The following is a 23,624-nucleotide window of genomic DNA, read 5'->3' as shown; positions in this document are numbered from 1 at the left end:
GGCACCCGTGACTCATGACAGAACGGTTCATGTACAAATGTGTGATGAAGCCCCAGGCTCAGAGCCTCCACCTGCAAAGCCCTCAGGAGAAGCTTTCCACCTGGTCCAGCCACAGCTTCAAGATGCCTTTCCAGCCATTTCGCTGTCCTGCACCACGCCCTGCATACCAGGTAGAGGGCTCTCCAGCATCCAGCGCTTCTTCTGCAGCTTACTGCGCCTGCACCCATGCTGGTCCCCTGTCTCCGCGTGCACCACCCTGATGACCCACATTCTTAATCTTCTGTTATGTGTATGGGTGTTTTATCCCAGCACGTAAGTCGTCTGTACTCCACACACATGCCATGTCCACAGAGGCCAGAAGAAGGCAGGCAGTCCCCTGGGGCTGGAGTTACAGGTGACATGGAATTACCTGCCATGGGGGTAGTGAGAATCTAACCTGAGTCCTCTGAAAGATCAGCCGGTGCCCTTAGCAGCTGAGCCATCTCTCTGGCCCTTGAGATGATGTTCTATTTTTGAAGCTTCTTATTACCAAGAGCTGATCACAAGGCAATCCCTACAGGTGACTTTGAGGCAGGAGCTGAAGGAGATGAATGTCACAGGGGCCTGGTCACCTCCCCAGAAAAGCCCAAAGCCATCCACATGCCTGGTACTGAATATGCCATGCTCAGCTCAAGATAACTGCAGGGCCCTCCTGCCTGTGTCAGCACTTATGATAAAGCCAGAAAGGGCATGGAATCTTTGCCCTGGACTTTCTCTGCGCATGATGTGTATTTCCCCTCCCTTTCCCAATGTTCCCCCATGCTTGTTTTCTCATAGTATACAAAGAAAAAAAAAAAAAAGGCCAAGGGCTTAAAGGCTACTTGCTATCTTTGGTTGGTTGGTTGGGTCTGGTCGTTCAGGGTTGTGGCTCTTTGGTTTGGTTTGGTTGCACTACTGGAGAATGAATCTGGAGCCTCCCAAATGAGAAGCAAGTGCCCTAACTGCTGAGCTATATCCCCAGCTCCCCTTTCTTCCTACTATTTTTTTTTTTATTTTAATGTTTGAAGCAAAAGTCCCACCAAGTTGTCCAGGTTGGCCTTAAACTTGCAATCCTCCTGCCTCAGCTCTCTTAGTACCTGAGGTTATAGGCCTGTACCACGTGGTTTGATTATCCGTTTGATGATGTCTTCTCTATCTTGAGACAGTGTGTAGCCCAGGGGCCCAGGCTGGCCTTGAACTTAAGATCCTCTGCTTCAGCTTTTTCTAAGAGCTAGGAATCCTAGCATCCTCCACCAGAACAGCTTTCCTGATCACTGAAAGAAGCAAAAATCAGAACTCCACGCTGGCAGTGGCTGCTGCTGCTGCTGGCTCCTCCTGGTCTATCACATCAAGAGGAGCTGTCAAAATAACAAATGACATATTTTTGAAGTCCGGGATTACCCCTCAGCTAGACTTCCTTGGGATGGTAGGCAGTTACCTCTCCCGTTAGCGTCTCTCTTCATCTCCCGCTTTTCATTTTCTTCCTCTGCTGCTCTCATCAATAAAGGTCTCTGCTCTAAGGAAAGCACCCTGTCTCCGTGAAGAATTTAGCAGTATCCGATTACAACTCTCAAGAGAAGCAGGTACTATTACCTGTCACCAGGATTGGGGGGCATGGCAAATAGCTCCCACCCCCACTCAGCTGGGCTCCTACCTGGCTCCTACTCAGATAAAGTGGCAAAAAGAGACAGTCCTTTTGCAGACCTCAAAATCTCATTTTCATTCCCCTGGCAGAGAAGAGAGTGGCTTTATTGACAGAGTCGACTGAAAATTCCTTAAAAAATTGCCAATAACCAGTCTGCATTGAGGCGGAGAGACAGTCTGGCTGAAGCGTGCAGTCCTGCTGCCTGCGCCTCCTTTTGCTGCAGCCCAAGTCTATGGCACATGCAGCCTTCTGCTCCCCTCAAAAGCCTCCCCCTCCTCCTCTACCCCCCAGCTTACTGCTGCGGTTTCCTGGATGCCTACCACACACCATCATGCTTTCGGGGAATCGCTACCAGAAAGGAACTCTTAGACTGACCCAAGGTCACGCCCTGAGTGGGCTAGCTGGACAAGGGAAATGGCTCACTTCCCCCTGGAGTGCCTGGTGGCATGACTGCACAGCCAAGATCGGCCACTAGATGTCACTACCATAGATTTTTTTTTTTTTTTTTTTTTTTTTTTTTGGAACCCAAGCTGGCCTGGAGCTCTTCATCCTCCTGGTACTGGTCTTACAAGAGTGTGTTTCACCACACTTAGCAACTAATTTTTTCTTCCCCCCACCCCATACTAGAAATAGAACCCAGGGCATTGTCCAGCGAGGCTGCTCTCACCCCGAATTAATATCCTTATACCCAGCTTCTTGGGACAGAACCTCCAGCAAGGAGCCATCTAGACTAAATTCCACCTCAGCCTCCATGGCACAGCCTCTCCAGGGAAATTTTTCTAAATGAATTAGTATCGAGACAGCTGAGCTGAAAATTAAGCCAGACCCATGTCAGCCAGAGCAAACACCAGATGTCACAAATAGGCCTCTCTGCTTTCTCCCAGTCTTCCTGGCCGTAGATGATTGCCACACATTCTTTTGCTTTATTTAGAACCTCATAGGAGATCAATTAAGGGGCTGGAGAGATGGCTCAGCGGTCAAGAGCACTGGCTGCTCTTGCAGAGCACCAGCACCTACCTGGAGGCTCACAACCATCTGTAACTCCAGTTCCAGGGGATCAGAGACCTCTGACCTCTGGCCTCTGTAGGCACCAGAAATGCATGTGGTATGTAGGCACACAAGCAGAAAAAACACACTCACACACATGAAATAAAAATAAGTAAATCTTAAAAGAGAGAAAGAGAGAGAGAGATTAATGCCAGACATGCTGGTATGCACCTGTCATTCATCCCAGCTCAGGAGAGAAAGGAAGGAGGATCAAAAAGTTCAAGGTCAGCTTGGGCAACATGGAGATCCTGTCTCAAAAAAAAAAAAAAAAAAAAAAAAAAAACAGAGAGAGAAGCAGAAAGGGACAAAAGGGCGTGCCTATGGTGCCTCCCATCACTAGAGATTTTATGACTTTTATTTGTTTGTGTTTTGTACATTGATGTATGTATGCCATGTGTATGTGTCTTATGTGTGTGAACATTAATGTGGACACAGGTACAGGGGCCACTGCCTTCCACCTGGTCTGAGACAGGGTCTCTTGGCCTGTGAGAGTCTAAAGGTCCCCTTGTTTTAGTCCCCATGCTTTCCTAGGAGTTCTGGGAATTGCAGACACTCACACTGGGTGTCCAGCTTTTTGTGGGTTCTGGGGATTCAAACTCAGGTCCTTGCACTTGCAGAGAAAACACCCACTGAGCCAGCTTCCTGGCTCCAGCACGAGTGATGTCAGATGCTAGCATACTGCAGAAGTAAAATGAATGACAGGTGAGTAATTTACAATGGTCTCCAGATCTGAACTATAATTATGAGGTATTTCTAGGTATATACTCAGGATGCAAAGTGTACAGAATCCAGAGCTAATGTTAATTTATTACTGACAGCTAGATATATGATAATATATCATGTCTTTTCATCGTACATTCCTTCTGACTTACATGGAGCAAACTTTTAATTCATTAATAAAGTCAAGACTTGCCATTACTCTTAATGATGAAGTTCCATTTTGAACCCAGAAGACCTCCTGTAATTAAACTCTGAACCTCCACAGACTAGACATCTGAAGCTTAGAAAGAGGATAAATTGAACTTCTGGTTTTACAAGAGAGGTGGAAAATGTCAGAAAGACGGAGCCCACCTGCTCTGTGCCCCAGACGAGAAAGAGCAAAGTCAGTGGTGATTGCTGACCACACTGTGTCCTTCTCCCTCCTGGCCCTACTGCTGACTCTCTCTCCCTCTCTCTTTTCTTTGTTTCCAGTGTGGGGATGGCAGGCAAGGACTCCACCCCAGAGTTACCATCTGAATCCTTCTTTTACTGTGTGAGACAGGCTGACTTTGAAAGCATTATGATCCTCTCTGCCTCTGACTCCTGATTAGCTGAGGTTACGATGAGCTTTTCTTTTTAAAAACAATTTTTTAGCGATTGACTTATTTTTTTATATGTTTGAATTTTGCCTGCATGTATGTAAGAGAACCTCAGACATGCCGGGTGCTCTCAGAAGCTAAAAAGAGCACCAAATCCTCAGAACTAGACTTACATTCAATCATGAGCCACCATATGGGTGCTGGGAACCAAACCTGGGTCCTGTAGAAGAGCAGCAAGTACCCTTGACCAAGAGATATCTCTTCAGAACCAATCTTCCATATATATATGGTCACAAAAATTATATTAGTACCAGCCAGACATAGTGGCAAATGTCTGTGATCCCAGCACTTGAGAGGTTATAGTGGGAAGTCTGTGGTTCCTGGCCAGACACTGACTGAAAAAGAAAATAAAATCTTAATTACTGTATTTTTTTTAATATAGGCAACTTGCCTCATTCAATCCCCTGCGCTGTTCAAAAAACTTACATGATTAATCCCTCTCCAAAAAGCTAATCTAATCTTATTTTCCCAAAGACAAAGTGTCCTTCAGAACTATCATAGCTTGAAGGACTTTTGTTTATATACTGCATGTGTGTGTGTGTTGTGTCTATGTGCATGCTTGTGTGTGTGTGTGTGGTGTGTGTGTGTGTGATTACACACTTGTCATGGTACATGCATAAAGGTCAGAGAAGAACTTCCAGGAATGGGTTCTCTGTCCTTCCACTGCACAGTTCAGGTCTTCAGGCTTGGCAGCCTGCACCTTTGAGCTACCTCACCCACCCAGAAACAGACTTCCTTGGAGTTCAGCTACTGCGGTGCCTCACTCAGTTTCTTGCCAGTTACCAACTTGCACTGTTTCCATTTGTGTTCCCAGTGGGTTGGTTTAAGGTGTACCCGATTCTGTGGTCACTTTAGACACTACAGACCCATGGTACTTGTGGAAGGAAGCCCTTTAACCTCATGACCTGCTTAAGGCCCCCAGGGCAGAATAACAGTGTGCGAAGATGGGGGCTTGTTCATCAGGGTCATCTCTGATAACAGAGATGAGATCTCCCCGAACAAGGGCTAGGTAATTGAGTAAGCAAATTTGGAACAGACGATCTTGCTACGGCTGGTTAATTAAATCGTGAGAAAAGCATCTTGTGGCAGGTGCAAGGTGCTGGGAGCTTATTGAGGCATCCTCAAGTTCAGTGGAACAGTGCCTGGTTCTTGCCACAATCTTTCTGGAGAATTGTTGTTGTTGTTGTTGTTTATTATTATTATTATTATTATTATTATTATTATTATTATTTTAGAAAAAGTCATATTAAGCGGAATCGGCAATACAGGCCTTTAACATCAGCTACTTGGGAGATAGAGGCAAGAGAATGGAAGATTCAAATTAAGCCTAGGCTACACAAGTGAGTTCAAGGCTGGCCTGGGTAACTCTGGGAGACCCTATCTAAAAATTAAAAAGTGAAAAGGAAACCTGGGGACACAGCTCAGGAGAAGACCACTTGGCTGGCAGGGCACAAAGTCCTAGCTTCCAGCCCCAGCACTACAAAAGTAAGTGTGTGTTTGTGTGAACTCAGATAGATACACGTGTTCGTGAGCATACATATATACATATCTTTACATACATTTATGTGTGTATATATATCTATGCACATACACACACAGATGTAGTTGTTGATTTTTTGCGTCACGGGCACGCTTAACCACTTGGCCACCTCTGAAACCTCCAGCTGTAAATTGTTATCTAGAGGTGCAGTAAATAAAATGGCAACCCTACCTAAACACCAGTGTGCATCACTATTTTTTGTGTTTACTTTTTGGTCTTTCTCTCATTTGGTATCTGACAACTCAAACCCAAATTCTTTGAAGTGGCTTCTAAATATATCAGGAAACATCCGAAACATCCCTCACCTAAGGAGTCAAGTCTGATGCTATCACCAGAATCCTCTTTCCTTCCTCCCGACCACGCCCACCCACTGAGCCCAGGCAGCAGCGGCTGGCTCTGTCCTGCTGCTGTCTCCTAACTGCCTGCTTATTCCTGGGCTGGAGGCTGAGTGAGGTTGCTTCTCTCTGCTTGTTTTTCACGGCATTAGCCCAGGAGCCAACAGGGTTTGTTACAGCAGAGTATATACTGCATGAAATAGACCCAAATGACAAACAAGACAGCTCATCACAGTCACGTGGCCAAGTTCACCAGGTCAGACCTTGGAAACTCTGAAAATCTTTCAAGGATCTCAAGGTGGCACCACATGTAAAAGAACTTTCAGCCAAAGCTGACAGTCCCTGGGTTCAGTCCCTGGGACCTATACGTTAGGAGAACCAACTCCAGAAAATTGTCCTCCGGCTTCCGCACACAGGCTGTGGCACACTCACACACGAATAAATAAATGCAATATTTTTTAAATTTTAAACCTTTTTTTTTTTTTTTAAGAGAAAGTATTTTGGAGCAAAGGGATTCCTCAGAGCCAGCACTGCCCTCCCATCAGACACCTGAGTTGCATGTGGTAAGGACCTCTACATTTCCCACTAACAATGCCTCAAAAACAGTAGTTCCAACTAGATACGGTGCGGACACATCTACTCTCCCAGCTACTCTGGACGGCTGAGGCAGGAGGATCATAACTTCCAAGATCTGGCTGGGCTACATCATGAATTAGAAACTAGAGTGAGCTACCTGTCTCAAAAAAAAAAAGAAAGAAAGAAAGAGAGAGAGAGAGAGAGAGAGAGAGAGAAAGAAAGAAAGAAAGAAAGAAAGAAAGAAAGAAAGAAAAGAAAGAAAGAACTAAAAAAAAAAAAAAAAGAGGGGTGGAAGAGCGTTTACTGGTATGTGAAAAGCCCTGCATTCATTCCCCCGTACCTCTGTCTGGGCAGAGAATACGGTTCAATGCGTAAAAGTACCTGCAGCCAAGCCTGAAGGCCTGAGTTCGAAATCACGATTCTGGAAAGTGTTCCTCTGACCACCACGAGTCTCCACAAACACAATAAATAAATAAGTAAATAACAAAAATCTTAAAACATTTAGACTTATTTTGTGTGTGTGAGTGGTTTACTGTGTATCTGTGCACCGTGTGTGTGCCTGGTGTCTGTGGAGGTCAGAAGAGGGTAAGAGCTTCGGATTGCCTGGAACTGGGGTTACGCACGGTGGTGAACCACTTTCCGGCGCTGGGAACCAAACGTGGGTCCTTACAAGACCAACAAGTGCTCTAAACCGCCGATCCGTCCCTCCAGCCCCCATTACACTTTTTTAAAAAAGAACAGGTCAGCCAGAGTCACACGCACAGAGGTGAAAAGAACGATGGGGTAAATGAGGAGGTGAAGAACGCCCAGCACGTTGAGGCCACAGTGGCTAGTCGCTGAGTTCTAGACCTACCACCAGCGAGGACAGGACCCGGGTGCCACAGCCCCGTCCGCCAGAGGGCGGGGCCTGTGCTGTCTCCGCCCCCGCCGCAAGCTCCGCCCCCACCGCGCGCCTCCAGGCTCACCTGACCTGCCCGCCGCTCACGTGATCCGTCTCGGAGCCGCCATCTTGGAGCCACGGCCGAGGAGGGGGCCAAGCGGGGAAAAGAGAGGGAAAAGAGCCGGGAGCGAGGCGGACGAGGGCGAGGGGACGGCGCGGTCCCGGCCGGCCAAAGGAGGCTCGCAGAAGCGGCAGCCCGTCGCCCGACCGCAGGTACCGCGCCCCGGGCCGCCCCTCCGCTTGAGCGCTGCCGGCCATGTGCGGCCTCGCCGGTGACGCCCGCTTCCTCCTCGCCGGTGACGCCCGCGGCGCTGCCACGCACCCGAGCGCCAGGGCCCTGCGTGCACCGTCGTCCCTCCGCCGGGCCTCCCGGGGTGGGGGTCCCGCTGCTCCTCAGGCCCCGGCGAGGCGGCTTCTCCTTCTGGAGACGTGAAATCGCTTTAGGCCAGCCGGGACGGAGCTTAAGTTTCTCTAATCCCCGGCCCTTTAACCACGCAGCCAGGGCAAAAGAAAACTAGCAGCCCTGGCCTCGCACACTTGCACGTCCTCTGGGATGACTGATATCTCCCGAGATCGCCGAGTCCACTGGGGAAAGTGCCCACCTGTACAGACCTGGGACACCCCTATCGTTTGTTTGGAGTGCGAGGCCTGGGTGATTAATTAGGCCCAGGCAGCCTCCAAGCCCCAACCCAAGGCGGCGTTTTTTAGGTTGCTGACAACAGTGGACTGGAATTTGCTCTCAGTCTACATCGCTCAAGGCAGTTACTGTATTTGTCACCTTTTCTCGGCTTGTACTTTCTACTGTACGGGTCTGATTCCGTGTATGGATTGCTGTATTGATTAAAAAGAAAGCTTGACCCTTCATTTCTTTACCATGGTAACTCGTTTGAAAATTAACTTCGGAGGACGCCCCAGCGGTGTACTAATTTTACTTAACTTATAATCGCTAAGTTGCTTTCTTCGGAAACCGAATAAGCATACTTTAAAGCAGCTATGGGAAAAGGTAGCAAAGAAATGGAGGTTCAGGGCAGGAAACAGCATTGGAAAATATATAGGTCAAGCCACGCTGTCATATCTTTTCATGGTACCATTCTGCCCACTGTGTTTGACGAATTTACATAATCACCCCTTAGGCTGTAATTTCGGTTAAAGTTAAAATAGCAATATGTCATTTATTATTCCATATTGGTTAGAAAATTATGTCAGTAAAACCAGTAGTTTGCTGAGTGAATTACTTAAGGGAGGGAGGGATGGTTTAAAATATACAATTGTTAGAAGTTTTCCAGACTCATTTGTTTTAGCTTCTGTGAAGTCTTCTACTTGTTAAGTAAATTATGTAAATCTGCCTCACAGAATTACATTGCATGAACAGCCTTTTGAAATTTCTAATGTTAAGTATTGGAAGTTTCTTCACCTCACTGCCAAAGTTTGTTTGTTTCACCCACCAAGGAAGATAAGTGTTTGATGATGTTTACTTTCCTTCTTGGCCACAGCTGGATTGTGACTATTGATCCAGAAGACTATTGATTTCAAGAACTGATTGGAAAGATTGGCTCTGCCACTAACAGCCATGTAACCTTGGGTAAGTCACTCACACCCCAGTGAGCTGCCTTATTTATATGTTGGCACCATCATCCACAGAATTCTGAGCAGAGGAAGCTGTTTGCTGCTGCCCATGAGTAACAGGAATGTGTTGTTCCTCCTCTCCCTGTGGACCCTTTGTTCACCTTGAGGATGGAAAGGGAAACTGTTACTCTAGGGAAAGCATGGCTTTCAACTAGGATTGGCTTGGATCACTGTTCTTAAAGCAGATACTGCTTCACATCTATGAGCCGCAGATCTGGTACTCTACACCTCATCTCCAAAGAGGGACTGGATACCGGGTATTAGAGGAATATTACAGGAAGTGGATGCAGGCCCTACTATGGGTTTGTAGCTCAAGGACAAATGCTCTTCAGCACTGTGTTTAGCATGGTGCTTCCTAAATTGCAATGAGGTTGAATACTTCTTGATGTTAGTTAGGCTGTGTCTTAATTCTAGCTGCTAAGTCAATATATTATCTCAGGCAAGGTGCCAAGTAAGAAACTCTAGACTATGAAACCCATGTACTTTCATATTTATACTTTGGTTTTCTCTTAGTAGCTATTAGTACATTGAGCTGAGAGGATTTTAAAGAAATTATAGCTGACCTTAGTAAGGTCTAAAGTAAAAGTAGCTTTTAGGTTACTTTTAAGAGACAGTTTGTAATTCCATGCTCTAAAAGTTTATCTAGCTTTACCCTCCCATTTCACATCAGAAGGCTCTAAAACAGGTAGTAACTTACCTAGGTCACACAGCTGAGGGCACTTCAGAGGAGGGAGGGACCTGACCTTTTTTTGGCTGAAACAAATAACTCAGATAGATTAAATTTTAGAGACTCTGAAAGAGCATGGAATTCAGTAGCTATCACTTCTTGGGTTTGGGTGTGGGGTTTTTGTTTGTTTAATTTGCTTAGTTGGGGAAAAAAAAACAAATCCTTAGTCTGAAAGAGAATGTTCTTTATATCATCTTATTCTGTCTTTACATAGACCCAGAAAATTACAGCCTTTTCTCCAAGCCCACATGAATTTTTTTCACTCAGTTCTACTTGTAATCATACTGCTATAACTAAAAGGAACTAATTAGATACACAAATACACCAAATAGCAAATTACAAGAAAATAAAGACAACTGAACTTGTTCACTTTTCTTGGGAAAGACATTAATTACAAGCTTTTTCCTGTGGATTACTGTTGTCAGGAACAAATGTGAGAAACTCGGTGAGAAAGATCAGGAGAGCAGTTTATTACTTGTTCTGACTTGATCTTTTGATCTGATATATCCAGTGCTTTCAAACAAAAAGCGCCAACTTGACCCAGCTTCTAGACTTGTGTCCCGTGAACCTTCACCTTGGGGAGCATGCCTATTCCTGCTTGTGGGAAGATGTTCATATTAGAGCAGGCTTCCTCGTCGCTCTTACTTGTATTAACAATGGGGAAGTGAACAGTAACCTTCTCAAATCAGGGTAACTCAGGGAGGTTGTGTTTACAGAGGTAATGTTAATATGGGTATTGGGCTTCTAGAGGGGTGATGGAGATAGTAGGAGCATCAGGAGAAAGGAAGTACCAAAGCAAGAAATAGATTTGTGGAGGGCAGCTGTCTGGGAAGAACTGGCCTTCTGTTAAGGAGCAACCAATCCAGGGTGATCTTTTAGTGGGGAACCAGAACATTGACCGTCCTGCTCTTTGTCACCTGTGTCCCTCTTATCCTCATGGCTCTCCATTGGCAGTACCCAGCCAGAGGACCAGAAAGCATAGTGATAAAATTAGTCCTCAGACAGAGAGTCCCATCGAAAAGATGGTACATGGTCCCAGAGAGCCCAAGTGGTGATGTCTGCCATGGCCCTAGATGCTAGGGACCAATGCATATATGCCTCTGCCCAGAAGAGCCTTTTCGCAGGACGAGGCCATGCACTCTTAGCCTTGCTGTTACCACACTGGTACTAGGAAAGCCGCTGCTTAGTGTTCCCAGCCTCTCAGCGTGTTTGTCATTACCTCCCTGTGAGAGGCTGAGTGGAGAATGCTCCTGGCCTCCCTAGTTGCCTTGTGCCTTGCACAAGGTGATGTTTGGGGGAATTTCTATTTTGCAGGCGTTTGCAGTAGTACATGAGCAGGCAGTCATGCCCACCTTTACTAGCAGTCAGTTGTTCTGCCTGTCAGCATCTTCCTCAGCCCCACCCAACTACACGCCCATTGTCATTTCTTTGAGCTGTGTTTGCATTGGCCTCTTAAGTCCAAAGATGGTGTTCACATTAGCATGATCTGTGGTGTGGTTTGGGTCACTAGTAGTGTATACTGACTCTTTTCATCTCTAATTCAAATGAATTTTAGCTCACCTGACATAAATAATGTATATATAAATATTTACATATTTACGTGTACTATGTTTATAATACACATGGACTGCATGAATGGTCTAAGGAAAAAAATTGAAATTGAAGGATTGGCTCTACTGACCTCTTGTGTATTTTACTATGGCTATTTGTGACCTTTTATTTAACAGACTTTCCTTTTTACTGAGTTTTTGCTTTCTTGTTGGTTTTGCCTGCAGACTTAAACTGGTTTTTTCAGGTGTCTGTTGATGCGTTTTATGTTGTCATATCGGTTTGATAGCTGCCTTACTGTACTTATCCCCAAACGTATGCAGCCTCTAAAATGAGATACTTACATAAACGTTCTGGGGAAATTGGAGCATCTGCTGCAAGTTGCCATTAGCTGTTAATGCCTGAGCACACACAGCTCTGAAAATGAGTGTTGTGTCAAATTCTTTTGTATTTGTCTTTTTCTTTAGCTAAGATGAACTCCTCCTCTTGACTTCACCTTCTTTTTAAGGAACACACTGAACTCTCTGGCCGTGGGGAACAGTTTGCACTTCTCTGTCTTCCTTCCATTGGATCACTGAGTAGAAGAAAGGAAGCAGGAGGACCCTCTGTAACACTAGGTGGAAGGTCTGCTAAGCAAGCCTCAGCTGGCTTCCTCCAGGTCATCGGCTAGCCTGCATGGCTGCCACACACAGTAAGGGAAGCCTTGCGGTTACAGTGGTGTAGAGAGGTATCTGGACAAGAAACTGACAGAGTGTGTGAATTCTCTTACTCTTATTGTGTAACTAGTATATCCTTAACAGTTGAACTGACAACAAAATTCTCTCAGTTACAGCCCCACCAGAAAATCAGCAGTCACATGAAGAGCCACAGCTCCCTTTGGCAAAAACACTGGGTCTTGTTTTGTTTGGACTTGGTCTGTGCATACACTTGCAAGAGTGCAGTCAGATGTCCATGTCAAGTATCTTCCTCTTGCTTTCCACCTAATCTTTTAAAGTGAGTTCTTGCTGAGCTTGGAGCTCACTGTTTTCTGTAAAGGAGCTCAGCAGCCAAATATCCAGGATCCACTTGGCTCCCTGTCCCATTGCTGGGCTTACCATGTGTGCTGCTGTGCAGTGCCTAACCTTTACCTGAGTGCTGGGTGTGCAGACTCAGGCCCTCATGCATACAGCACTTTATCCACTGAGCTATCTCCCCAGCCCCTAACTGGAATCATAAGACAGTAAGATGTTTCTAAGATCCACAGAAAGTGGGGTTTTTTTTTGTTGTTGTTGTTGGTTTGGTTTGGGTTGGGTTGGTTTGGTTTGGTTTGGTTTGGTTTGGTTTGTTGTTGTTGTTTTTTCCCCCGAGGAAGAGAATTGTCCTCTACCAGTCTCTTCTGTAGCAACTGAAAGTTTGTTGTAAAAATCTGAAAAGGCTTGTTCTTTCTGAGGACAACAAAAAGACACAGATGTTCAGAGAGAGGTTTTTAGAGCTGGGATGCCTGTTTTTATGGCTCTGGAATATTCCCTTCCATGAGGTGGTTGTTACTGACTGCCTGCCCGAAGAAGAAAAGCTGGTGTTAGCCAAGAATAAAGCACTTGCATTTTTGCCTGACATGGACCTAGATAAAGAAAATGTGTGCTGGAAAGAGTAGGACAGGCAACAGTGGAAAGAGGAAAGGAAACAGTGTGGCCAGAAACTGAAAGGGACAAGGCCAAGCAGGTGAGGAGTTCATAAGGCCTGCCTGATGGATTGGGTGTGATCCTGGCTGGGATGGAGCCTGCCTGATGGTTGGGATGTGATCCTTGCTGGGAGCTCGAGGGCCTCGTGCAGGTTTCAGTTGTGTGGGGAGAAGAGTGCAAAGCCTGTTATTGGAGTTTAAGAATGATGCCTAGTTTTTGGTCTGTAGCTTGTGGCACTGAAAATCTAGTTGGCATTTATGGAATGTTGTGAGTAAGGTTCCAGAATGTACCTAAAATGTGGAAAAACAAAACTTGTTGCTGGAAAAGAGCCTAAACTTAAAAATGTGATCCAAGTCAACAAAATAATCTCACTTTAAGTCAAAGGAAATGTCTGAAGTGAAAGGGCTGCCAGGAAGTATAAGGAATATTCAGAAGCCTAGAGGGAGGATGGTTTCTTCGAACGTTGCGATTACACACTTCCGTGCCTTGCTACATTATCAAAACCTAAGATAACCCCTTATTGCCCCTCTGTCTGGAGCTGACCCAGATCGTAATGGCAGTGTTTTCCTTCTCTGACCCCATTCCCTGCTCAGGAGAGAGATATGTATGGGAATGAGGAACAGTTGACCACTGATGTGACCTCTCAAAAGCCACAACATAATTTGTGGTTTATCTGGTGGACCATAAACCAAAGGGAAGGAAAGGAGGAAGTGGATCATTGCCCTTCTTTAGTTTCGTTTGCATAGTACTTCCCAAAATTCAGTGCCCTTTATAGTGGAACATGAATATATTTTCAGAATTTCAAAGATTTGAGCAGAAAAGTGTGATTTTCGTTATCTACAGTTAAAATCTGGCATAAGAAATAGTTTATCCAGAGTTGTATCAAATCATGTTGGCTTCACACTCTGATGCTTGCCAGTAGCTTGGGGTGACCCGGCAGGTCCTGAGGATAGCTGTGTTTCTTTAAACAAAGAATCTATGTCTCCTTTAGTTCTAGAATCTAGAGAGACTGGGCAGGGTAGGGATGCAGGATGAAGTGTTAAAGTCATTCCCAAAGAACAAGGTCTCCTTCACTTGTCTCTAGCAGATTGTATTTCAAAATGGAATTTTGAGCTGTTTAAGTCTGTATTTGGGAACAATCAGGTGCCTTGATAGAGACCTCCCAACTCAGAAAATATTTCAACATTTCAGGCACCAGAGTTGACATTGGTTTTCTGCATTTATGTCTGTGATTATCCCATAACCCATGCTATCTACTGTGCGCTGTCCCCAGATATGGAAGAAAGCAGCAGCGTTGCCATGTTGGTGCCAGAGATTGGAGAGCAGGAGTCTGTGTTAACTGCTGAAGGGGTCCTCAGTCCTTCCCCGGAAGCTGACGAACAAAGAAAAGCCAAAGCGGATCCATTGGTCCATGTTATCCAGAAGTTAAGCAAGATAGTAGGGCATGAAAAGTCACAAAAATGTCTTCTGATTGGGAAAAAGCGCCCACGTCCAAGTGTGATGCCACACTCTCTTGAAAACCCAGAGAACTGTGAGATTCCAGCTAAAGCAGCAGAGTCCCCTGCTGCTGAGGTTAGGAAAGCTCAGATGTCACAAGCAAATTCCACTCCAGACTCTCTTCCCTCAGTTGATGGAAAGGCTATGTCCTACCAGTGTAGCCTTTGTAAGTTCCTGTCGTCATCCTTTTCTGTGTTGAAAGAGCACATCAAGCAGCACGGGCAGCAGAATGATGTGATGCTAATGTGCTCAGAGTGCCACGTCACCTCCAGAAGCCAGGAGGAGCTCGAAGCTCATGTAGTGAATGAGCACGAAAACAGTGCCAACAGTCATGCCCAGTCTAGCTCCCATGTGGGAGCCATTGAAAGAAAGGGTGAGACGGTGGTAGACATCCCAGTGAGCATGGGCAGTCCACAGACCCATGCTGTCCAAAGTGCGGCTGTGGCCGAGGCAGGCAGGAGGAAGTGGTATGCCTATGAGCAGTATGGCATGTACCGGTGTTTGTTCTGCAGCTACACCTGCGGCCAGCAGCGGATGTTAAAGACACATGCTTGGAAACATGCAGGGGAAGTTAACTGCTCCTATCCAATCTTTGAGAATGAACACGAGCCCCTCGGCCTTCTGGCTTCTTCTGTGTCTGCTGCATCTGGTGGGGTTGATGCAGTTGTCATTGCTATTGGGGACAGTGAGCTGAGCATCCACAATGGGCCATCTGTACAAGTACAGATTTGCAGCTCTGAGCCACCCTCATCTTCATCTCCTTTAGATCAGAGCACAGAGGAGGGAGTACACCTAAGCCAGTCAGTCACCCTGGAGCCTAACGAGGAGGAAATGCTGGAGGTGATGTCTGATTCCGAGGAGAATCTGTTTGCTGATAGTTTGCTCTCATCAGCACAGAAAATCATTAGCAGTAGCCCAAATAAAAAAGGTCATGTGAATGTCATTGTGGAACGGTTGCCAAGTGCTGAGGAAACCCTCCCGCCAAAACATTTCCTCATGAGTGCTGAAATGGAAGAGGGCAAGGGCCTGAGTCCTGCTGAAGCCCAGACAGGGTGTGGAGGACCAGGAGATATCTACCATGCTGATAAGTGTACTGTTGACATTGAGGGGGTGATCATCGGCTGGAGCAGTGCAGAGAAGAAGGACACTGAGCTGAGCAAGGGCCTGACTACTGATGAGAATGCGCCGCCAGGGCGGAGAAGGACAAATTCGGAGTCTCTCAGGCTGCACTCCTTAGCTGCAGAAGCCCTTGTCACCATGCCGATAAGAGCTGCTGAACTAACAAGAGCCAGCCTTGGGCATTATGGGGACATAAACCTTTTAGATCCAGACACTGGACAAAGGCAGGTCAGTGGGCCCTTGGCAGCATACTCCAAAAAAATCATGTCTCCTCTTAAGAACTCTTCAGATGGAGTAACAAGTTTTAACCAAAGCAATTCCACTGTGGTAGCGCTCCCAGAGGGAAGGCAGGAGTTGTCAGATGGTCAAGTTAAGACAGGCATCAGTATGTCCCTTCTTACCGTAATAGAAAAACTGAGAGAAAGGACAGACCAAAATGCAACAGATGATGACATTTTGAAAGAGTTGCAGGACAATGCCCAGTGCCAGCCCAACAGTGATGGGAGTTTGTTGGGGTCCAGTGTGGTGGAGTACATCCCAGATGCTGAGCGGCCCTACCGATGCCGCCTGTGCCACTACTCGAGTGGCAACAGGGGCTACATCAAGCAGCACCTGCGTGTTCATCGACAGAGGCAGCCTTACCAGTGTCCTATCTGTGAGCACATAGCCGAGAACAGCAAAGACTTGGAAAGCCACATGATCAACCACTGTAAGACCAGAATACACCAGTGTAAGCAGTGCAAAGAGTCTTTCCATTACAAGGTGAGCGGTGGGCTCCAGGGTTGGCAGGGACTTTATAGCTGTAGCCCAGCCATCTCGTTTTCTCTCTCAGGTGAAAATGAGTTCCAGGGGAGCTTGCTAGTTTGCCCAGAGACACCCCAACAAATTATCATTGAAATTAGATCTGAAAACTACATCTTAATAGTTGCTGTGCAGACCCTTCTCTTAGTCTGCTGCCCACCTCCTTTGTAGCCTCAGCACCTGTCGCTTTTGCATTTTCACATGTATGTATTTTTGGTGCTGGTTTTCGTTTATAAAGAAACATGGACTAGACAGACAGGCACACAATTGACAAAGGATCAGCACAAAAATAATCACTTCCTGCAGTCACATCAGCTGCTACACAACCAGCAAAGGGTGATTTGTGTTGCCCCAGAAAGGATTCATGAGAGGCAACACAATAGAAATGAAGCCATTGTTTGCTCTTGCAGGACAGTTGGAGGGACTGTGCTGGGGGTCAGCCTTAGGACCTCATACCTGTTGGCAAGTGTGCTCCTGGCCCTGGTTTTGAGAGAGTCTTGCCAAATGTCCCAGGCAGAATTTGACGTCTTTTTCAGGCTTTCTCCTTTGTGCTGAGATTACAGGGCTGTGACCCCACACATAGTCTTTGAATGTACTTTCATGGGTATTCAAAATAGATGTTTATCTTACACATTGAGGCAGTGGCCAGTATAAAATATAAAGGGTACCTGTCCTCAAACCTGGGGCCGTTACATCTCCCTCAGACATCTCCCTCAGTATGCCAAGTGTTGAAGATGAAGCTTTACTGGCCAAGTGGAGCGTAGACTGTCGCATAGATCGCTTACACTTGGGATCCAGATGCTGATTTTTTTAAAAAGGAACAAAAGTTGCTCGCATCCGAGTTTCATTGGCACTCAGATTACACCAAGGAGCACATCCAGAGAGGCCCCAGTAGCAAGTTCCAAAAGTACCCACAGTTTCCTTTGCTACCTCTGACCTCCTGATCTAGGGTGGCATTAGCTCCTTAACCCATCTAGCTGCTTTCAGGCAAGTCACAAGGCCTGTGCTTGCTGGTTAAGCTTGTTTGTAGGCATGTCAGTTATCCCCTAAATATCGGCTCCTTCATCTCTTGCTGCTCACCATGTGAGAACCAGGCCCATTTGGGGCAGGTTTCCCTCAGAAACAGGGGCCTCCATTCAGAGAACATGAAAAGAGACCAGACTTCTTGATGAGATTGCAATCACCCAGTGTCTGTCTTTCTATGATTTCATAGATTTAACTTTAATAAGATACTAATTTTTTAAAAAGCAAGCAATAAATTATTAAGGATTTGGCCACAGTTGGGCAAATAGATGGAATCCATGTGGTGATTCTGTTTGGGGGGGGACACCCTAGAACCTGATTGGTAAAGCATTCTAGGCCAAAGGTTCCAAAAGCAGTCGGCCCCTTACATAGCCTCTTGGTAAGCATGCAGTTGTATTTGCTGAAAGTAATGGGTTAATTTTCTTTCTTTATTTTATTTTATATTTTTTAGAGCCAACTAAGGAATCATGAGAGAGAGCAGCACTGCCTGCCCAACACCTTGTCAGTATCTTCGAATGAGCCAAGAATTTGCCGTGATGCCGCTGATGGAAAGTGTGTTCAGGAAGGTATCTGCGTTTTCATTAGCGTCTATTAACTGTACATGGTGGTGGCTTTCATCAGGACATCCTTGTAGATGCATGTAGTGTGCTTTGATCGTGTTCACACACACGGTCATCCTCACTTGTGCCTTGTTAAGTACAGGCTGCACTGACGAGCTTATGAGGTGAAAACACCCTGGCTTGTGTTGGAACACTGTGCGTTCTCCTCTGGTTCATGCTGTGGAGGGAGTGAATCTTCCCTTTGTTCTAAGGGAGTTCCAAGAACTGACCAGAGTAAGTTATACCCAGTTCTGGGTCAGAAGTACTGAATTCAGTAAGGGCTCAGTTGTGACCAGGCAAGTAGATGTTATGGTTGAAATTTGCAGGGTCTGTAAGAGCCAGGCTAAGCAGAGACCCTTGGAAGGAATGGGCCAGCATGTGGGCGCCAGCGTGGAAAGCAAGCCTCCGCCCCTCTCCAGCACCAAATGGCCTTTGGAGGAGGCAAAGCTTTTGCAGATGGCAACCCCCACCTCAAACTTTAACTGAGGCTCCCGCTGTGATCTTACTCTTCTCTAAGTATGATTTCCAGACTTCATCTGCATTATTTAAACACACACAGGAAACTTTTATGTACTAGTTAGGTACTAGTCGGCCGAGTGTCTGGTAATAGGAATATTAGAATCAAAAGATTTAATTAGAGTTCCATGAAAAGGCGGATGCCACATCCAGAAAATGAGGGATCGAGTGTAATAAGCTGTGCTTCCTGGCTTTGGTTCACGTAAATTGATATGCTTTAAATGTCTCCAGTGTGGTACATAGTGTTTATGGGAAATAAAACATATTGGGGTGACTTTCCTTTTTAGATTTCCTAAGAATTAAAGTTAGAAACAACTGCAGAATAAAATGTTTTACCATAATGTCTCATTAAATTATACCCCAGAAAGCATAACTGATTCCAGAATGTTTCTGAAAGAACTGATTTTGACACCACTGTAGCACCAGAATCCCCTTGTCAAACAGATGCCATCCCTGTAAAACCATCCCGAACAAAAGGAGTTTACGACATGGCATCTGCTTCCGAGGTGGATGGCTGAGCGAAAACAGTTTTGTTTCCTTTCTACAGAATAGCCCTAAATGCCTCTTTTTATTTTAATTCATTATGTTTCCATATCCTTTCTAAAGGAGACATTAAGCATTAGACATGATTGGCCCGTAAATCCTAATGGGGAAATAAAGTGCATGCGACCCAGTAGCGCCACCTGCAGTTGACTCTGGTGCTGGGACCATCTTTCCAGCAGCAGTGGAGAAAGCAAGGGCTTAAACCACCCGGTGTTGTTAGATTTAGTGTGTCATCATCAGCATGGCCACTCCAAAGTCACAGTGTCTACACCTTACTCTGCTCTGCACAGCTTTTCTATGTGATTTATATGCTTGCTCCTTGGGGTTAAAGATGTGTAGAGTTCAAAGTGCATACCGTGATCATCTCGTTTTAATTTGGTTTAGGGGTCTTGTTCTCTTTGTTGTTATTGGAGGTTTTTTTGGTGCAGGGGGTATGTGCATGCTGAGCGAGCGCTCTTCAACCAAGCTTCATCCCAGCCCTTACCATGTTTTTAGTTTTGACCCCCACTTGGCTGTGTTTGCTGTTGTGTCATGGTAGTGCAGCAGGCATAGCAAGTGTGTCCCTGCCGCTCACACCTGGATGGGTCCGTGATTAATTCGGCATGGTTGTGATTCACGTTTTCTTAACAGTTCTCTTAGCCGCTCTGTACTCTTATTAAACAAGCTGGGAGGCGTGTGAGCGTCACTCCGGTCTGTGCTATGGCTGTAGCCCAGGCACCATTCAGCATGCTTCCAGTACAGGGAACTAATTCGTTCAGGCAGGGGCCATGGCGTGCCGTCTTGAGCCGGGTCTCTCGGAGTCCAGGTGGTGGGAGGGCAGTGAAGGGCGTCTGTGCCCTTGAGGGAGTCAGAACTGGGCTAGTGGGTACAACATCAGCAGATATCCTGGCATGGCACCTCCGGACTGGCGGACAGTGCCTCTTAGGAAGTTTAAGTTATTCTTTCTTAGAGACCTATCATTTGTGCAGCCCTGGGTTTAATGCCAGCACTGCAGAGACTGTGCCTAGACATGGGCAGGAAGAACACAAGGCTTCTTCAGCCATGTGGGAGTGGCCTCTGCTTCCCATTCTATAGAGAAGGTAAGCAAGGCCTCGAGAGCTGGCACGGTTTGCTCATTCTCAGAGCAGTAGAAGAGCAGAGATTAGGCCCAAGTCGCTGAACTTTAAATCCAGTCTTGATTCTATTGGAAACATTTGCTTGAAGTAGCACAGGCTCTCATTTTGTGCTATATTAGGCTTTTCCATCTGTCAGTTTTATTAGTTGTCATTGATCTGTAATATTTCTCACAAAAAACCATTATCCAATATTTCACACTTCAATTTTTTCAGTTTTTTTAAACTATATTTGGAACAATGCCATTTATAATCAAGTCCAAGTTTTTAACCTACCAATTAAGAGCAATACTTAGATTGTAATTATGATTAGTGTATTAATGTTATAGATTTATACCAGGAAATTGGGACATTTTGTTCTGCCTGGCAGTAGTTATTAGCCAAAGAAAATTTCAATTTTAGAAAGCTTAAATTTAACTTAAGAATATCTTTGTTGAAATTGCAGCGTGGGTTTTCTTTTCTTCCATGGATTTACTTTGACACTGTGTGCACTCCTTCCCACCTAGGCTTGCTTCCTGCCGAGATCACACAGCTCTTCCCGCTCTGCCTAATCCTTGCGCTTCCGTGCTTACCTGCGGTCTGAAAGTAGCACAGTTAGGGTGAGGACGTTTGGGGTATCAGTACACAAAGGACAGGCTGTCTTTGGGAAGCAGTGCTCAGGATGGAGTCCTCTGGCCTATGTTGTCATGTGTGAACTGCTCATCCACAGAATGAGCTAGTAATAGAGCCTGGGTCACTGAATCCAGGTTTGCTGTACATGAAGGAAGCTGTGTATTCACAGCCTTTGTTCCCAAAACGCATCAGCCTCCGAGATGTGGCTGTGCTGAGTTACAGGCTGCTTCAGAATCGGCAGTTGCTTTTTCTCCGTAGTTTAATTGATATGACATTTAGTAGCAAACCAACCCATAGGGTAAAAACCTCAAACTTTTTGTATGTAGCTCACTATGTATGACTGATGGGCATACTTCTTTTTGTCTTATGTGAATCACTGTTTTCCTCCATGTTACATATGTATACTATGTTAGTACAGTGCTCACAGAAGCCAGGAAAAGATACTGGATCCCCTGGAACTTGGGTCATGGATGAGTAACAGACAGTTGAAAGCACTAAGGAGGTGCTTGGAACTAAACCTAGTTCTCTGCAAAACCAGCCAGTCCTTTTGACCCCTGAGCCATCTCTCCAGTTTCTGGCCACACGTGATAATACTAAATTATTTTAGCTTGTTGGCAAATAAATGTTTCTTTAAGATACTGTGACCATTATTGATTATGATAAAACCTTTCAAGTTCACAGTATGTCTTGATTAGTTTAGCTGCTAAATTAACAGTCAGCACAACCACTGGAGCCAAGTTCATTCTACTGCAGAACCTGGAACATGGTTACACAGAACCAGCCCAACCTGCCCATGTTTACACGTTAGGTGATACGAAGTTCAGCTCATGCTTGCTGACAGTCTAGGTGTTAGAAAGTCTAGGGAGCTGCTTAAAACATGTTAATTATACTATGAGAGAGCTTTGATTAAGAGATTGGTACATTGGGAACAGGAACCCCATAAGAAGACCAAGAGAGACAACTAACCCAGACCCATGGGGTCTTACAGAGACTGAGACATCAACTAAGGAGCATGCATGGTCTGAATCTAGGCCCCCTGCATGTATGTGGCCAATGGGCAGCTTGGTCTTCATGTGGGTCGCCTGGCAAGTGTGGGGGGGGGGAGGAGTGGCTGTTTCTAATATGGACTATATTGCCTGCTTTTGGATCACTTCCCTCTGGCAAGGCAGCTTTGCCTAGTCTCAGTGGATGAGGATACGCTCAGTCTTGATATGACTTGATGTGCTGGGGAGGGGACTCCCCTTTTCCCTGGGGGAAGGTGGGAGGAAAGGAAGGAGGGGCCACCTTTGAGATATAAAGTAAATAAATTTAAATAAAATAAAAATTATTAAAAAAGAAAAGGCTATCTTTATATTAAATTTACAATTTAAAAGTGTTGGTACATTATGTCATAATTACTGATTCATGATGGGTTATAAATGCTTCTGTGTACGTCTTACCAAATCATGCCTCTAAACCTCTTTCCTTGAAGGGAGCAAGTCTTCAACCCAGAAACAGTATAGGTGTGATACGTGCGATTACACAAGTACAACATATGTCGGAGTCAGAAACCACAGACGAGTCCATAACTCAGATAAGCCATACAGGTAAGCATGATGACTCTAGAATTCTAATGCTTGTGTTAGAATATTTTATGATAAAGAAATAGTTGGAAATGTGTGGTTGAAACGCATATTAAAAATGGTTACATGCTGGTTTCTTAAATCTCATTTTAGTTTGTTGAGAAATATGAAACAAGAGTTTAGTACAACGGACATTTTGGGGTTGTAGGAGTACTAGAAAGTTTTCTGTGTCCACCAGTTTTATGCTCGTTTCCCTTGGTGTAAATTATTATAGCAGTGTCCAGGGCTATGGAGCTCGTTCCCACCCTGTAAGGGCTGGATACTTGCACATCCCAGCCAAGGCATGAAGGCTGTAAACATACCTATGAAGTTGGTTTTCTGTGGTTTGAACAGGGTCGTTCGATAGCGGTTTGTCACAAAGCAAATTCTGTCTTATGTGCATTTAGAGAAAATAAGGTGTATTCTTGGCCAGACAGAATCAGCTGCTAAGCAGTGACCACTGTTTAGTAAACTTTGCCTCCGGGGGAATGGGGGTTTTATAAAGTGATACTTAGAGTAAAAGTGTGAACATTTTCAGAGTTTGTCACCCATCACAGAGCCAGGCAAGGCACTATCCACAGGCATAAGAGTCCCTTAGCAAAGCAGCTTTTCCCCCAATATAACTGTTTTTGGATTTTAGGTATGATACACAAGACTCTGGACAGGTTGATCCATTAATCCAAATCATGGTTTTAACTTTTTCTAATTATGACCCCTTTTTACCTGAGAAATTTTTACACAAGCTCCAGGTATGTAGGTATATAAGATAGGTATACAAATCAAACATTTACTGATAATCAGAAGGAAACTTATGTTAAACATTATTTGATATTTGTATATTTTACCATGTACTAAACACAGAAGCAAGGTTAATGAGATAGATATATGTACTTACTTTTTTTACATAAAGAACCATACCTTGGTCGAGCAATTAAAATTAAAGAATAGAGATCATCTTCAGTGTTTCTCAGAATTAATATTTCTATTCTGTAATCCTCAAAGCTTAGAACATCATTTCACATGAAAACCTAGTGCAAAGTAGCACAAGTATGTTTGGGGCCGCTTCTGGAACTTTGGTAAATTCTGCCCTAATCCCAAGCCAAAATTCAGGAATTTTTTTTTTTTTTAATGTCACTCAAGTCATACTGAGTTACAGGCAGCAATTTTTTAAATCAAGCTT

The 23,624-nt window shown here is 45.1% G+C and overlaps 1 protein-coding gene and 1 long non-coding RNA gene across 3 annotated transcripts in view; one reads left to right on the top strand and one right to left on the bottom strand.

Annotated features, from left to right (window-relative positions):
* LOC129667278 (uncharacterized) overlaps window positions 1-7,557 on the bottom strand; it is a 31,238-nt gene extending 23,681 nt beyond the window's left edge. For both annotated transcript variants that reach the window (XR_008718714.1, XR_008718713.1), the window contains exon 1: window positions 7,485-7,557. This is a non-coding gene — a long non-coding RNA (uncharacterized LOC129667278). The remainder of the gene's footprint in view (window positions 1-7,484) is intronic.
* Znf507 (zinc finger protein 507) overlaps window positions 7,525-23,624 on the top strand; it is a 29,320-nt gene continuing 13,220 nt past the window's right edge. Inside the window, exons 1-5 of the mRNA XM_055594833.1 lie at window positions 7,525-7,672; window positions 8,953-9,041; window positions 14,295-16,399; window positions 17,913-18,027; window positions 22,315-22,429. Coding sequence (XP_055450808.1) covers window positions 14,297-16,399; window positions 17,913-18,027; window positions 22,315-22,429 — 2,333 coding nt within the window. The 5' untranslated portion in view covers window positions 7,525-7,672; window positions 8,953-9,041; window positions 14,295-14,296. The remainder of the gene's footprint in view (window positions 7,673-8,952; window positions 9,042-14,294; window positions 16,400-17,912; window positions 18,028-22,314; window positions 22,430-23,624) is intronic.

Source organism: Psammomys obesus, unplaced genomic scaffold, assembly GCF_907164565.1.
Source record: "Psammomys obesus unplaced genomic scaffold, mPsaObe1.curated_primary_1811, whole genome shotgun sequence".
NCBI classification, from domain to species: Eukaryota; Metazoa; Chordata; class Mammalia; order Rodentia; family Muridae; genus Psammomys; species Psammomys obesus.
Note: the sequence above shows the minus strand (reverse complement) of the source record. Positions and strands in the feature narration are given on the sequence as shown.